This window comes from Stigmatopora argus, chromosome 6 (genome assembly GCF_051989625.1).
Source record: "Stigmatopora argus isolate UIUO_Sarg chromosome 6, RoL_Sarg_1.0, whole genome shotgun sequence".
NCBI lineage: Eukaryota > Metazoa > Chordata > Actinopteri > Syngnathiformes > Syngnathidae > Stigmatopora > Stigmatopora argus.
This window is the reverse complement of record NC_135392.1, coordinates 497,257-511,012: the sequence shown is the minus strand read 5'-3', so window position 1 is coordinate 511,012 and position 13,756 is coordinate 497,257. Positions and strand designations below refer to the sequence as shown.

Sequence of the window (13,756 nt, the reverse complement as noted above, 5' to 3'; positions counted from 1 at the left end):
GACTTTGAATGTATGGGGAGAGAAAGGCAAGGGAAGAAAAGCCTGGCTAACGTTTTAGGGGGACATTTTAGGTAGTCGGATCAAAACACGACCTAAGAAGACAACAGACTTCTTCCGGCACCCTTTTCATGGACAAAATAGAACTGTAGCTTGGCGAATTCGTTTGAATGAGTTCAGATTAATCAGAGAAACGACGTTCTAGCTTAAGAAATTCGATTAAGTTCGAATAAAACTGCGCAATAACGAAGAAAAAAGAATTTAAAATGGCGGCTGCCGACTGTGCTTCTCTGTAAGAGATAATGCAAAGATAAAAGATTGTTTAAAATAAGCCGTTGGACTGTAGAAAAATTAGGAAAGCGATTTGTTCATTAGTTTTTGTTTTGCGTTGAACAGGACACCCATAACGAGCAGCCGCTTTTTATTTCGTTCCGGTTTCGCTTTCGGGCGCTTTTTTTGGGTCCCATGGCCGGTTTGGAGTTGTTGTATTCGTGCTGCGGAGACTCAATTTCGTGTCCGCAAGACGCCGTCGTGTCTTTTGTCCACTGGGAGGTCGTCAAAAGTGGATACAAGTGTCTCGGTTCCGGCGATGAGGTGAGCGGCTCCAGATTTTTTTACTGGTTCAAGTTGAAAAGGAATATATTTTCATAGCAGTTGAAAATATGCCATTGAAAGTGTTTTTGCCGTGTCTTGTTAGCATAGAACTTAGATTTTTCTCGAAAGTGCCCGAGACATTTTGTGATTTTTCTTCTTCTTCGATTTCCTATGGCTTTCTCCCTTTGACCCCCGTTTTGTCCTCTTCAGGCTCAGAGCAGCGACAAAAAATCGGAGCTCTTGCCGGTGGGCTGGAGCGGCAACAAGGTGGAGTACTCCCTGAGGTACGCCTCGGAGCTGGGCGACGCTCAACTGCTGCTCAAAGCGCTTCTGGTGGACTCGGCGTTGGTCTTCAACCTCATGGTAAGGAAGGACGCCGCCGTTTCCGTCACGGTGAGGACGCCGCCGCCCGCCCGTCACTTTTCCCTCACTCGCCGGCTTCTCCCCGTGAAGAATCGCAGCACGCAGCGGAGCTCGGACGTGATCGTCAACCTCAACGAGCACGTGGACTCCTCGCACTTGAGCACCTTTGAAAGGTGGGTGCCGCCTTGTTTCCGTTCTTTGAGTGACTTTGACGGGAGTCCACGTCCACTGCTTTTTTTTTGGTTTCAAATGGATTGGACGTGTATTATTACGTGACCGGACGTTTGGTCGAAAGACGTTTGGTCCCCGGACGTTTGGTCGACCGGACGTTTGGTCGACCGGACGTTTGGTCGACCGGACGTTTGGTCGACCGGACGTTTGGTAGAACGGACGTTTGGTAGAACGGACGTTTGGTCCCCGGACGTTTGGTAGAACGGACGTTTGGTCGCCGGGTTCGCTCACTGTCAAATTATGACAGAGAGCTACTGTTGATATTTTGATATTAGATATTTAGATATTAAACTCACTCTCTCATGATTATAATTTTGAGAGCTGGTTTCAACAGTAACAACCCGGCGACCAAACGTCCGTTCTACCAAATGTCCGGGGACGAAACGTCCGAGTATCGTATTATTAACATCAATTCATGGGTCAGTTCCTCTGCCGTTTTGATTTGGGGAAATCAGGGGTGACTTCCTGTGCATTTTGGGCCATCCCCAGATCACTTCAAGGTCAATTGTTTGTCACTTTCTTTTCAGGCAGACTGTCTGTCTCCTCGTGCCCTTCGATTGGCTGCAATTCCTTTTTCCGGTTTTGAAGTTTTGACTAAAAATGTGTTTGAAATGATAAAATAACGTGGAAGCGCCTGTTTGCAGGGTGTTCAAAGACGCGGGGAGCCTGGCGGCGGCCATCCGCTCTCAGCTGCTGCCGTCGCGGGACAAACGCACGCAAGCCGAGCGAAGTGAGCGGGTGCGCCGGCGGGAGGACGACGACGACGATGGCGGCGACGACCACGACCCCTTGCGCATTCCCGACAGGCACCCCAGACACGCCGCGCAGCCGCACTGGTACGACCGCCACTTTATCCGGCTTCTCCGGGCCCCCGTTTGCCCATGGTTGTCTTTTTCAGGCCCGACCCCATGGGCCCGCCGTTCTCGGTGGGAGGTTCGGATCTGGATCCGTTGGGGTGAGTCCAGTCCGGCCGCCACCACCCCGTGATCAATTTTCATCCGGTAAATACTGGAATGGAGACTTTAAAAACGTTTTTTTCCCGGGCAGATCGGTGACGGGAGGCGGCATGATGGCGGACCCCCTGCGAATGGGTTACCCCCGTTCGGGCTTGGATCCATCGGGCGGCATCCCGGACATCTTGCCCCCCGGCGCCGTGCCTCCCGGGGCCCGGTTCGACCCCTTCGGACCGATCGGGCGTCGCCGTCCCGGGTGAGTAGTGCCTTCCAATCAACATCGGTAGACATGGCACTCGTGTATATCAAATCAAATATACCCCACCACCACCACCACCACCAAAAACAAATAAAAATAGGATCTTTTACAATCTAGTATAGTCTCCGGATACATTGTGAATCTCACTCTTTTTCCAAAGCCTGCAAACGCCACGCTCCATTAACGTTCAAATGCTTTTGTCCAGCCAATGGCACTGACCCAAAATGGCCGACGAGCGATAATGCCCCCTCTCGAAGGGTTGAGGTGGCGTTTTTGGCGTCTCGCTTGATCCGGATTTGATATCTGTGGTTCCCTGACACGACTTGTTTTTGGTCCGTAGGCCCGACCCGGACCACCTGCCTCCCCCCGGCTTCGACGACATGTTCATGTAGCGGCTTCCCCTCTCCTGGCCAATCACAGCGCAGAATACTCGTACCAACCCCCCAAAAAAACTGCTATAAAGAGTAACCCGGTTTTGAAATGTATTAGCAAAATAGACACTTTCCCTGAGTACGGTCAAGTCAAATTCAACATTTATGCTTTGTTTTCATGTTCGTGAACTTGTTTGGGGTTCAATGATGACATTCACACACACACACACAAAACAACGGGTCATGTTTCCGTGCCATTGACCGCGATGGCCGGATTTGTCGCGGTCATTGGCAGCCAATGAGATGAGATGAGATGTATTTAAGGCTTATTAAACACTTTAACACAGACATAGGAGAGTATGTATACATTTTTTGCGCTTGTATTTTTGCCAAATATGCTGTAGCGTGCCTCTTGGACACTTTTGTTCAATTGTGTCTAATCCATTTGTTGATACATTTTCTCACGTTACCCTTTTTTACCCAAAAACTTGCAAAAACAATTGCTTTCTCCCCAATATTTCACCATTTTTGTGCAAGTTACCCCAGTAACCCCCAAACATTTGTTCAAATTCACCATCAATAGTCACTTCTCAATAATATCTTCCCAATGTTGTTGTTTTTTTGCATTTTCTCGACTTTGCGCCACCTAGTGGTTTGGCTAGGAATTTCCCTTAAAATTATTTTTTTGCCCTTAAAATATCTATTTAAATTCCCTTTTTTAATCTGAATATTTCCTTCACCAATTCGTACTGTTCTTTTTTGCATCCCACCTTCCACCATTTCTTCACATGGCGCCCCTGGTGGTTTGGCTTGGCATTTCTCGTTTTTTTTCCCCTCAATATTATTTTCCCAATTCTAAATCTAGTGGTTGAGCTTCACAATTCCCCCAAAAATTTAATCTTGGCCAAACTCATTTGTCCATATGACTTTTTTGTCATCCTAATATGTTTGTGTGCATTTTCCAACCCAAATCTTTTGCCCACGTGCACGCCGGAACGTCACTGGTCCGGCGGCGCTTCCTCCTCCTCCTCGCCGGCGGCGAGCTGCTTCATCCTCATTCCCACGGAGCCGTACGTCCTTTTGGGCCGGACGAAAGGCGGCCGGAAGCGGCGTCGGCGTCCGAGGAGGAGGAGAGCGGCGCCGCTACCGCCTCCGCCTCCCCGTCGGACGGACGCCAGGAGGAGCGCGGAGAGAAAGGTCCCGCCCAGGGTGAGCAGGCCCAGGCCGGCGACGATGCAGCGGTCCAAACGCGAAGCCAGCCGGGCGTAGTAGAGCTCCAGCCGCTCCATCTGGCGAGCCGGGACGGCGTCGCGGTCCACGCGAGCCTCCCGCGGGACGGCGTAGGCCGCCAGGACCAAGGCCACGCCGCTCAGCAACAGGACCACGGCCAGCGCCAGGCCCCGATCGGACCAGCGCCGGACCTCCTCGTCCTCAAACGGCTCCTGACAAAACAACAAAGGTAACCACTCTATCAATATGTGAGATTAACATGATGTAGTGTACGAAAGCTGGCTTTTGTCCTACCTCGTGGGCGGAGTCAGGCCGGTAGCCGGCATCGTCGGCGTCATCCGGCGACGAAGACATCGGGTGGCGTTGGCGCGCCGCGCCCAATCGGCATCTTCTTCACTGGGGATGCCGTAACATTGTCGTTATCGGGCGTTACTCGCGTCGCAACTCCGCCTCGTTTTTCACCTGCCGCCCTAATTTGTTAATTATTTAATAAGAATTTTAATGTATAACGACAAAAACACATTTTTAGGTGACTTGATTTGGCTAAAATGTAAAATTGATCATATTTACATGTGATATCTGATATTGAATGAGTAAATCGAGATTCTAAATATTTCCTGTGGGCTTAATGACGTCATATTTGCCTCAAAGACGACCCCTGCCGCGCATGCGCACCTGGGGAGCGAGGGATGCTCGCGACCTTCACATTTCGTTCACGCACGACATCTAAAAAGCATCTACACGCGCTCAATTAATCGCCACGATCGCATTGGAGGACCGTAGAATGAATCATGTAGGGCAAGTAAAAAGACGAGCGTCCCTTACCTGACGCCGAGAGGAGGGAAGACGAGCTAGCGAGAAGAGTCGCGCAGGCGCACAAGACACAGGCGCAGCATCCGCTGGTGCCCAAGTCGGCCGCCAGAGGGCAGCCATACTCCTCTTTTTTCAGTGATCAATTACTGTAGTAGTAATTCTAAATGAAATAGAAAATGGAAAGAAAAAAAAACTCGAATGAATCAAAGACTTTGATACATTTTAAAAAGTAATAAAAATATTAGTGAAATGATGATGACAATACAGTTATGACACTGAGTAAATAATCAAAAGTAGAACATATATTTTGAGTAAATCAAGAGTGTGTAATTAATGAATTTGCCGAAAAACCGGGCTGACATTGTGATTGGTCGCATGCCCTCCGTTTGTCCCCTTCTGTCCTTTGCTACTGCGGTTGCCACGGCAACAGGAGGTTGCAGAGGGAAGGCGGGGGCAGACAAAAAAAATAGAAAATCCACCGCATATTTAAAGCTAGATGTCTGATGACAGAAAGTGGTGTCGTCACTGGTCGGCCATTTTACTTCAGTGCCATCAGTTAAATTGAATACGATCGTAACTTTGAAATAGGGAGGGGTGATTTACGAGTCCCCCGTCGGAAGATGGCCGATTCGGACGTCTAGCACGGTGTGTTTATATGATATTTACGAGCAAATCGCTGCGGTTCATCTTTCTCCTTCTCGTCCTGCGGAGGCAGGCAGCGATGCTCCTTGTCGCCTTCGCCGCTGTGTAGCTCTCCAGCTCGGCCACCGCTCGTCCGTCGTCATGGTGCAGAAACCCAGGAACGGCGGCGTGTTCCCCGGAGCCCAGGCCGACCAGAAGAAGCTGAAAGTCGGCTTCGTGGGTCTAGAGGGCGGCGGGACGGACTCGAGCAGGGACGGAGCGCTCCTCATCGCAGGTAAAAAAAAAAAAAAAATGAAAACAAAAGACACAATTAAATAAAAGCTAGCCAATCGGGTAAATACCAGGTGCCAAACGCAACAAAGCCGGCGGAAGCTTGACGCATTTGTCGTCTTTTGCTCTCAGGTGCAAAAAAAAAGGCCCATGCTGCACAAATTAGAACCCGATGATGACGTCATGTCAGGGACCAGGGCACTTTCAGTGACGGTCTTGTTGTTTGCCTGCCTGTCAAATTCGGTTTCCCTGATCGCTAATCACGTTAGCAAAATGGTTATACTTGATTTAAAATGAAAATGTGTCTCTAATACACGTTAACGTAACGTTGTTTTATAGTTCATTGTTTTGAAACGAAGTACACAATATTTTAACGCAGTGTGAGTATTATTGGGAAGTAAATCAAGTTTAATTGGATTTCAGAGGCATCTACGCCTTTTTTAATTCTCTTTATCCCTTCCAAAAAAGGTATAGAAAAGGAAAAATGTACACAGTTGCAATTTTTGAGTCTGGAAAAGTAGTTGGTGTGTGGAGTTGTGTGTTTTACACGCTGTCCCTGAACGCACCACTCGGACCGACTGGGAAATAGAAAGAAAGGAAAAGCTGGACGAGTTTTCCACACTTTAAACTCCAAATTCTGAGATTAAAGTCGAAATTCTCTCTTTAAATCCTTAATTGTTATCATAAAACCTGAGATTACCATCATAATTCCGCCTTGGATTCCCGAATTCCGAGCAAAAAGTCTGAGGTAGCATAGCCCACCTTCTAAAGTGGCCAATCCCAAGAACTAAATTGAAATGAAATGAAAGTCATCACGTCTACAAATATTGTCATTTTGAGGGCGCTTTTCTTTTGGTCCCTCGTCAGCCGAAGAAGGTCCCCGGCGTCAGCGCAGCAGCGTGTCGGGGCCCAAGCGGCCCCCCAAGAGGAACGCCCTCTACAGGCGGCTGCAGAACTTCCTCTACAATGTCCTGGAGAGGCCCAGAGGCTGGGCCTTTGTCTACCACGCCTACGTGTGAGTTCCAAAAACAAAACAACACCGCAACATCTTTGGCCACGCCCCTAGCCCCTGTTTTGTCCAATCAGATTCCTGCTGGTCCTCTCCTGCCTGGTCCTCTCCGTCTTCTCCACCATCCGCGAGTACGAGAAGAGCTCGGAGGATGCCCTCTACATCCTGGTGAGCGCGTCGGCTTCACACTCCTGGGGTTCTGGGTTCGAATCCAGGTCGGTCCACTTGGGTGCACTTTGCGTGTTCATCCTCGGCCCGTGTGGGGTTTTCTCCGGGTACTCCGGTTTCCTCCCACATTCCAGAAAAGCATGCATGCTATGCTAGTTTAGCGCTCTAAATTGCCCCTAGCTACAAGTGATTGGTTGTTTGTTTCCCGGTGCCCTCCGATTGGCTGACCGCCGATTCAGCGATGTAGGTATTCCTCTCCGCGCTTTAACGCAAATAACCAACGACGCTGCGTTTGGCCTGCGTTCAGGAAGTGGTGACCATCGTGGTGTTCGGCGTGGAGTACATGGTTCGCATCTGGGCGGCGGGCTGCTGCTGCCGCTACCGGGGATGGCGAGGACGCCTCAAGTTCGCCCGCAAGCCCTTTTGCGTCATCGGTGAGCGGAAGGAGCGCTCGCCCGGACCCTCGTTGGCGCTCCGTCTGAGCCCGCCGCTCTCTCGGTCTCCGCCCCCTAGACATCATGGTCCTGATCGCGTCCATCTCGGTGTTGGCGGCCGGCACGCAGGGCAACGTTTTCGCCACGTCGGCCATCCGCTCGCTGCGCTTCCTCCAGATTCTGCGCATGATCCGCATGGACCGGCGGGGAGGAACCTGGAAGCTGCTGGGCTCCGTGGTCTACGCCCACAGCAAGGTGAGCGCCGCCCTCCGTCTACGGGGGGAAAAAAAGATTGGTCGCCAGCCAGCCAATGTCACCAGATGTTTCGCAACAATTGGACCGTTCGCCAGATAACGTCAACACACGTTTAAACCCCGAAAATGGATTGGTCACCGAGTCATGTCAGGCCATGTTTAGACAAAAAAAATGGACTGGCCGCCAGCCGATGTCACAAGAGGTTAAGATGGAAAAAAATGATTGGTCGCCAGCCAGCCAATGTCACCAGACTTTTCGCAACAACTGGACCGTTCGCCAGCTAACGTCAACACACGTTTAGACCCCGAAAATGGATTGGTCACCGAGTCATTTCAGGCCATGTTTAGAAAAAAATGGACTGGTCGCCATCCAATGTCACAAGAGGTTAAGATGAAAAAATAGACTGGTCGCCAGCCAATGTCACAGGAGGTCAAGATGGAAAAATGGACTGGTCGCCATCCAATGTCACAAGAGGTTAAGATGGAAAAATGGACTGGTCGCCAGCCAATGTCACAAGAGGTTAAAATGGAAAAATAGACTGGTCGCCAGCCAATGTCACAAGAGGTCAAGATGGAAAAATGGACTGGTCGCCAGCCAATGTCACAAGAGGTGAAGATGGAAAAATGGACTGGTCGCCAGCCCACGTCAAGGCATGTTTTGAGCAAAACTGGCCAAAGTTGGCCCACGTATAGACCAAGAAACAGAATGGTCCCCGGCTAATGTCGACACACCGTTTCCAGACTGAAAGACAAACGTGGGTGGGCGGGGCTTTTCAGGAACTGATCACGGCGTGGTACATCGGCTTCCTGTGCCTGATCCTGGCCAGCTTCCTGGTCTACCTGGCCGAGAAGGAGGACAACGAGCAGTTCGAGACCTACGCCGACGCCCTCTGGTGGGGACTGGTGAGAGCCGCCCTCGACCCGGCGACCTCTCTCGGCCGACGACCCACTCCCGCTTTGGCCGCAGATCACGCTGACCACCATCGGCTACGGGGACAAGTTCCCCATCACCTGGAACGGTCGCCTGCTGGCGGCCACCTTCACGCTCATCGGCGTGTCCTTCTTCGCGCTGCCCGCCGTGAGTATCCTTGGCTTCCTGTTCTTCTCCAGGCTTTTCCGGGTCACTTCCTGCTCATTTAAGGGAATTTCCAGCTCACTTCTGGTTCACTTAGTTCAAGGGTGTCAGACTCACGTTGGTTCGCGGGCCGCTTTAACGTCAACTTGATTTCACGTGGGCCGGACAATTTTAGATATAATATTTAGATTTTTTTTAAATACATGGATTAAAAGAACTGGATTAAAAGCCCTGAATATTCAGTTTTTTATAGATCTAAAACAATGTTTATTTTAGCTTTTTTTAAATATATTTTTAGATTTTACAAAATGATTTTTGAACTAAAAACACAGGAAAAAATGGATTAAAATGACAATTATTGATTTAAAAGGGGGAAAAGCAGGAAATTTATTATACATCTATACTCATTTTAATTTGATAATAAAATAGAAAGTCGGCACTCATCATTGACTTTACCGGGCCACACAAAATGATGCGGCGGGCCAGATTTGGCCCCCGGGCCGCCACTTTGACACCTGTGATTTAGTTCATCCCATTTCCACGGTCACTTCCTCTTGATTTTGGTCTTTTCCTGCTGACTTTCTAGGTGACTTCTTTATAATTTTAGGCCATTTTGTCTCTTCCTGTTGAGTTGGCCGCATTCCCGGTTCACTTCATGTGGATTTTAATGTCTACCTGCTAATTTGAGGGTGACTTTTTTGTCCATTTTGGGCCATTTTGTTCATTTTTAAGTCCTTTCTTGTTGAGTCAGCGGCATCCTCTGTTGACCTCTTGTCCATTTTGAGCATAGGTGACTTTTTTGGTGTCTATTTTGGGCCAAAATGATATGGATGCTTTCTTTCCACGTGTTTTTTAGGGCATCCTGGGTTCCGGTTTTGCCCTGAAGGTCCAGGAGCAGCACCGACAAAAACATTTTGAGAAAAGACGAAATCCGGCCGCCGGCCTCATTCAGGTTGGCATCTCCGCGCGGCGTCCGTTCCCGCGGCGCCCGATCCCGGACTCAATTCGCTGGCTCGCCCCACCCGACAGGCTGCCTGGAGGGTTTACGCCACCAATCTCAGTCGATCCGACCTGACGTCCACGTGGGACTACTACGAGAGGACCGTCTCCGTCCCCATGTATAGGTCGGTCACCATTATTCACAATTATTTGCAAAATTTGCTTCTTCGTGGACATTTAGGCCTGGCAAAGAGGACTAGTTGCCAGATCATGTCCCACATTTCGAGAAGCTCTCCATGGCGATAGGTCGCCAGCATACTTTTAGAGAGGTCCCCATGCAATGTTGGGATACGTGGAGACTCCCCCAAAATTGCAAAATGGATTCAAAACAATTCTTTTTCCAATTGAGAAAGGATTGGTCACCAGCCACATTGGCAGACGCGTTGCCAGATTGTGACATTTGTTTGATTCTTTTAGGTTAATTCCGCCCCTCAACCAGTTGGACCTGCTGAGGAACCTCAAGAGCAAATCTGGACTCTCGTTCAGGTCTGTCTTTCTTTTATTATTTCAATCCTCAACACATCTTTTATTGTGAAGCATTCATTTTTGTTTTTTTCGCTTGCAGGAAGGACGTCCAGCAAGAATCTTCTCCGAGGTCAGAGTCCAAAGTTTGCTATGCGTTATAACGCGTGGTGATTTTTTAGACTTGATTTGGACTTTCCCGTCTCCCGTCCCTGACAGTCAGAAGGTGAGTCTGAAGGAGCGAGTCTTCTCATCTCCCCGCAGTTCCGGAACCAAAGGCAAAGGTTCTCCTCAACACGGTGAGCGCCGTCCCGCCGCGGCGTTCAACCCCGGCAAATTGTTCCATTTGCTGTCTCTAGCGGTCCCGCCGGCCCCCCAGGCCACCCCGCGCCGCTCCCCCAGCTTAGATCCGAGTCTGGAGGACAGTCCCGGCAAGGTCCCCAAGAGTTGGAGCTTCGGAGAGCGCGGCAGGAGCCGACAGGCCTTCAGGATCCGAGGGGCCGCGTCCCGTCAAAACTCCGAAGGTAGCCTACGGAAACCATGTCGTGTTTTTATTTAGTTTTTTAAAAGTTTATTTTTGGAGGCCCAATTCCTTGTTGCCTCATCACTCAGCTGGGCCTAGCCAAAATCATTCTTTGGTGGCTAATCGCTAAGCTAGGCTAGCCAAACCTGGTCCTCTGTGACAAATCGCTAAACTAGACTTAGCCAAACTCCTTCCTTTGTAGCTAATCCCTAAACTAGGCCTAGCTAAACTCATTCCTTCGTGGCTAATTGTTAAGTTAGGCTAGCCAAACCTGGTCCCCGGCGGCTCACCACTAAGCTAGGTTTAGCCAAACTCGGGTTTTGGCGCCTAATCGCTAAAATAGGCTTAGCCAAAGTCCTTCCTTGGTGGCTAATCGCTAAGCTAACTGGGTCTCCTGATCCTCGGCACTTTTGCGCAGTGCTGATCGAGATGCAGGACGAAGAGTTCCGACAGAAAAGCTCGCCAGGTGAGCGCCCGCGCAGGCAGGTAGCGCCCGGCTCCCGCGCCAACGCCGCGCTAACCGCGCCGCCGTGGTGGCAGACGCCAGCTTGCCGGGAGACGACGCGGCGGACGACAACAAGAGCTGCCACTGCGAGTTCGTCTCGCAGGATTTGACCCCTGGGATCAAGGTCACCATCCGGGCCGTCTGGTGAGCCCGCCCCTTTTCCTTCCGGAACATTTGGTCCATTGCGCTCACGGCTTTGCTCGACATTTCTTTTGCCTTTTGATTCACCTTTGAGTTCATCTTTTATGTTTATTTTGCTCACCTCAGGAACAAGGTCACCGTGGCTTGTTTCGGTAAGAGACGGACGGACGAACGGACGCCAAATAGCTTCCATGTTTCCTTTTCTTTGTCTTGTCCCACTTTCCTGCTTGATTTCTTTTTTTTGTGGGTGTTTGGGCTTCTCCTATCGGTACGGCGCTAAAATCACCTAAAATGATCTCCATTTAGGAGCACTAACAAAAATGATGTGACTTCCCACGTTGACTTCTAGCCACCGGTGGCCCTACCCAAGATGGCCGCCAGCTGTTCGCAGCGTCTGTCCCATGTATGATTAGCAATAACAATATTTTACAGTCAGTCGAGAAATAGGCTCATTACGACATCTTGTTAAAGTCAAATCATCGACTTTGATGAGAAGGGTTTTTTCCCCCTACCTGTCTGTAAAAAAAACAACATATTTAACAAAAAACAAAGATTACTCGTCTGCCATTGACGTTCATTGACATCTCATCCATCTCAAGCGGGAGGGAGAACGGATGAACGTCCATCCCCCGCTATCGGGAATGGCGACAAGCCATCTGATTTTAAACCACGGCGGCCATCTTGGGTGGGGCGACCAGCGACGCCAATGTTGATCTCGTCTCGTACTCCCCGATACGACATAACAACGTTCGTACGAGTCTGCGAGCGACGCTACAAATGTGTGGCGCTGACTCACTGGTCCTCATCTCCCAGTATCATGCGCTTCATGGTGTCCAAGAGGAAGTTCAAGGAGAGCCTCCGCCCCTACGACGTCATGGACGTGATCGAGCAGTACTCGGCAGGACACCTGGACATGCTGGCGCGGATCAAAAACCTTCAGTGCAGGTACGCCGTCGTCATCGGCTCCGCCCTCCCTTCCCCACGCGACGGCGACGTTTTTTTCCAGGGTGGACCAGATCGTGGGCAGAGGAACGGCCGTGGCGGACAAGGAGCGACCCAAAGGAGGTGGCGGCGGCGCCGGAGTCGGCGAGGAGCTTCCCGAGGATCCCAGCATGATGGGACGCCTGGGCAAGGTGGAGAAGCAGGTGAGCTCCGCCCACCGACCCGGCCCGACCGGGACTTTGCGGGTATGAGCGCTCTGGTGTCCTTCAGGTGGTGTCCATGGAGAGAAAGCTGGACTTCCTGGTCAACATCTACATCCAGCGGATGGGAATCCCTCGGACCGAGACGGACGCCTACTTTGGATCCAAGGAACCGGACCCGGCGCCGCCCTACCACAGTCCGGTGGATCAGCCGGAGAAGAGCCAGTCGGTCCACAAGATCATCCCTGCGTGAGTATCGAAAAGAGTCTTCTTCAGATCTCAAATCCAATCCTATTTCTTTCATCTTGTCATCACTTGTAATGACTTTCTTCTGGTAATCCCCTGACCCAAACCCTAACCAGCATGGCCTCAATATTTGGTGGCAAGTTTTCTCTTTCATTGCCCTGATGTTCCCTCTAAAAGTTTCTTTTTTTCAGGGCGTTGCCAGGGGACAACTTGGACGGCGGCGGCGGCGGCGTTGGCGTCGGCGACTTTGCCCCCAAGATGATCCGTTCCAGCAGTTCTGCGGACCCCCAGAGCCGGCGGGCGGTCACCTGCCCCCCCTCCACCTCCTGGCAGCCCATCAGCTCGCAGCAGCTCCTCCATCACCCCCCGGCGACCACCCCGAGTCCGGCGGGGGACGGCTCCCTGGTCCGTCTCCCGCCCCCCCCGGCCGGCGGGAATCGCCGCCGCGGGGAGCGGGACGCTCCCGAGAGGCGTGGCGAGGAAGGAGGCGGGGCCAGGGGGGAAGAAGGCGCCCGGCCCGAGGCGGAGCGCCCGCCGGCGTCCACCCCGTCGGGGACTTGCCACGGAGCCGAGCGCTCCCCGTCCATCCCGTCGGCGGACCGCGACGAAGCGGAGCGCTCGTCGGGCGGCTTCTCCGTCTCGCATTCCAGGGAGAACGTGGACTTCCTCGACGGCGCCTTCTACTCCGACGCCGACCCCGGGGGGGCCCCCCGGCCCTCCGCCCTCAGGCCGTACATCGCCCGGGCCGAGTCGGACTCGGACTCGCCCTCGCCTTCGCCGCACCTGGACCGCGTCTGGCCCGGAAGCGAGTAGATCGGAAGCGGCGTCGCTCCCGGTCCAAACCAATAGTCGTAATTAGTCTTGCGCCAAAACGAAGACGTGGGGGGGTCCCGACCTACCCAAGATGGCCGCCGGCGACGCGTGACGTCCGCTCATCTCTCCGCCGAGTGTATCGCTAGTATACGTCCGATTGGTTTGAAGACCAAGCGTTCTTTGCGAGGGCGTCGGTAGGTTCCGAAGAAAGGGGCGTCGGCTTAAAGGGGGAGGAGCAAAGGACGCTCGTGAATGTAGTAGA

At 51.7% G+C, this 13,756-nt stretch overlaps 3 protein-coding genes across 9 annotated transcripts; 2 read left to right on the top strand and 1 right to left on the bottom strand.

Annotated features, from left to right (window-relative positions):
- Positions 1 to 378: 378 nt before the first annotated feature.
- On the top strand, positions 379 to 3,116 carry psmf1 (proteasome inhibitor subunit 1). The gene is made up of 7 exons (XM_077603065.1): positions 379 to 591; positions 802 to 954; positions 1,045 to 1,127; positions 1,830 to 2,021; positions 2,084 to 2,140; positions 2,233 to 2,394; positions 2,738 to 3,116. Exons 1-7 carry the CDS (start codon positions 463 to 465, stop codon positions 2,787 to 2,789), a joined length of 828 nt encoding a protein of 275 aa, XP_077459191.1. The 5' UTR covers positions 379 to 462; the 3' UTR covers positions 2,790 to 3,116.
- On the bottom strand, positions 2,909 to 4,971 carry tmem74b (transmembrane protein 74B). Of its 2 annotated transcripts, none has more exons than XM_077603063.1 (3): positions 4,824 to 4,971; positions 4,293 to 4,468; positions 2,909 to 4,210 (listed from the first exon to the last, which is right to left on the bottom strand). In XM_077603063.1, exons 2-3 carry the CDS (start codon positions 4,350 to 4,352, stop codon positions 3,767 to 3,769), a joined length of 504 nt encoding a protein of 167 aa, XP_077459189.1. In that variant the 5' UTR covers positions 4,353 to 4,468; positions 4,824 to 4,971; the 3' UTR covers positions 2,909 to 3,766. The 2 variants fall into 2 exon arrangements, with proteins under 2 accessions (XP_077459189.1, XP_077459188.1); XM_077603062.1 differs by having other exon boundaries at positions 4,293 to 4,394.
- Positions 4,972 to 5,379: 408 nt separating this feature from the next.
- LOC144075718 (potassium voltage-gated channel subfamily KQT member 2-like) lies at positions 5,380 to 13,649 on the top strand. Of its 6 annotated transcripts, XM_077603045.1 has the most exons (19): positions 5,388 to 5,727; positions 6,564 to 6,738; positions 6,810 to 6,900; positions 7,208 to 7,334; positions 7,414 to 7,589; positions 8,366 to 8,491; positions 8,556 to 8,666; positions 9,520 to 9,615; positions 9,693 to 9,787; positions 10,080 to 10,148; positions 10,228 to 10,257; positions 10,344 to 10,423; positions 10,484 to 10,648; positions 11,066 to 11,113; positions 11,188 to 11,296; positions 12,107 to 12,238; positions 12,300 to 12,438; positions 12,506 to 12,684; positions 12,873 to 13,649. In XM_077603045.1, the coding sequence occupies exons 1-19, from the start codon at positions 5,595 to 5,597 to the stop codon at positions 13,492 to 13,494; spliced, it is 2,703 nt and encodes a 900-aa protein (XP_077459171.1). In that variant the 5' UTR covers positions 5,388 to 5,594; the 3' UTR covers positions 13,495 to 13,649. The 6 variants fall into 6 exon arrangements, 4 of the variants coding, with proteins under 4 accessions (XP_077459172.1, XP_077459169.1, XP_077459171.1 ...); XM_077603043.1 differs by having other exon boundaries at positions 5,386 to 5,727; positions 10,344 to 10,648; XM_077603044.1 differs by having other exon boundaries at positions 5,389 to 5,727; positions 6,591 to 6,738; positions 10,344 to 10,648.
- The last annotated feature ends 107 nt before the right edge of the window (positions 13,650 to 13,756 follow it).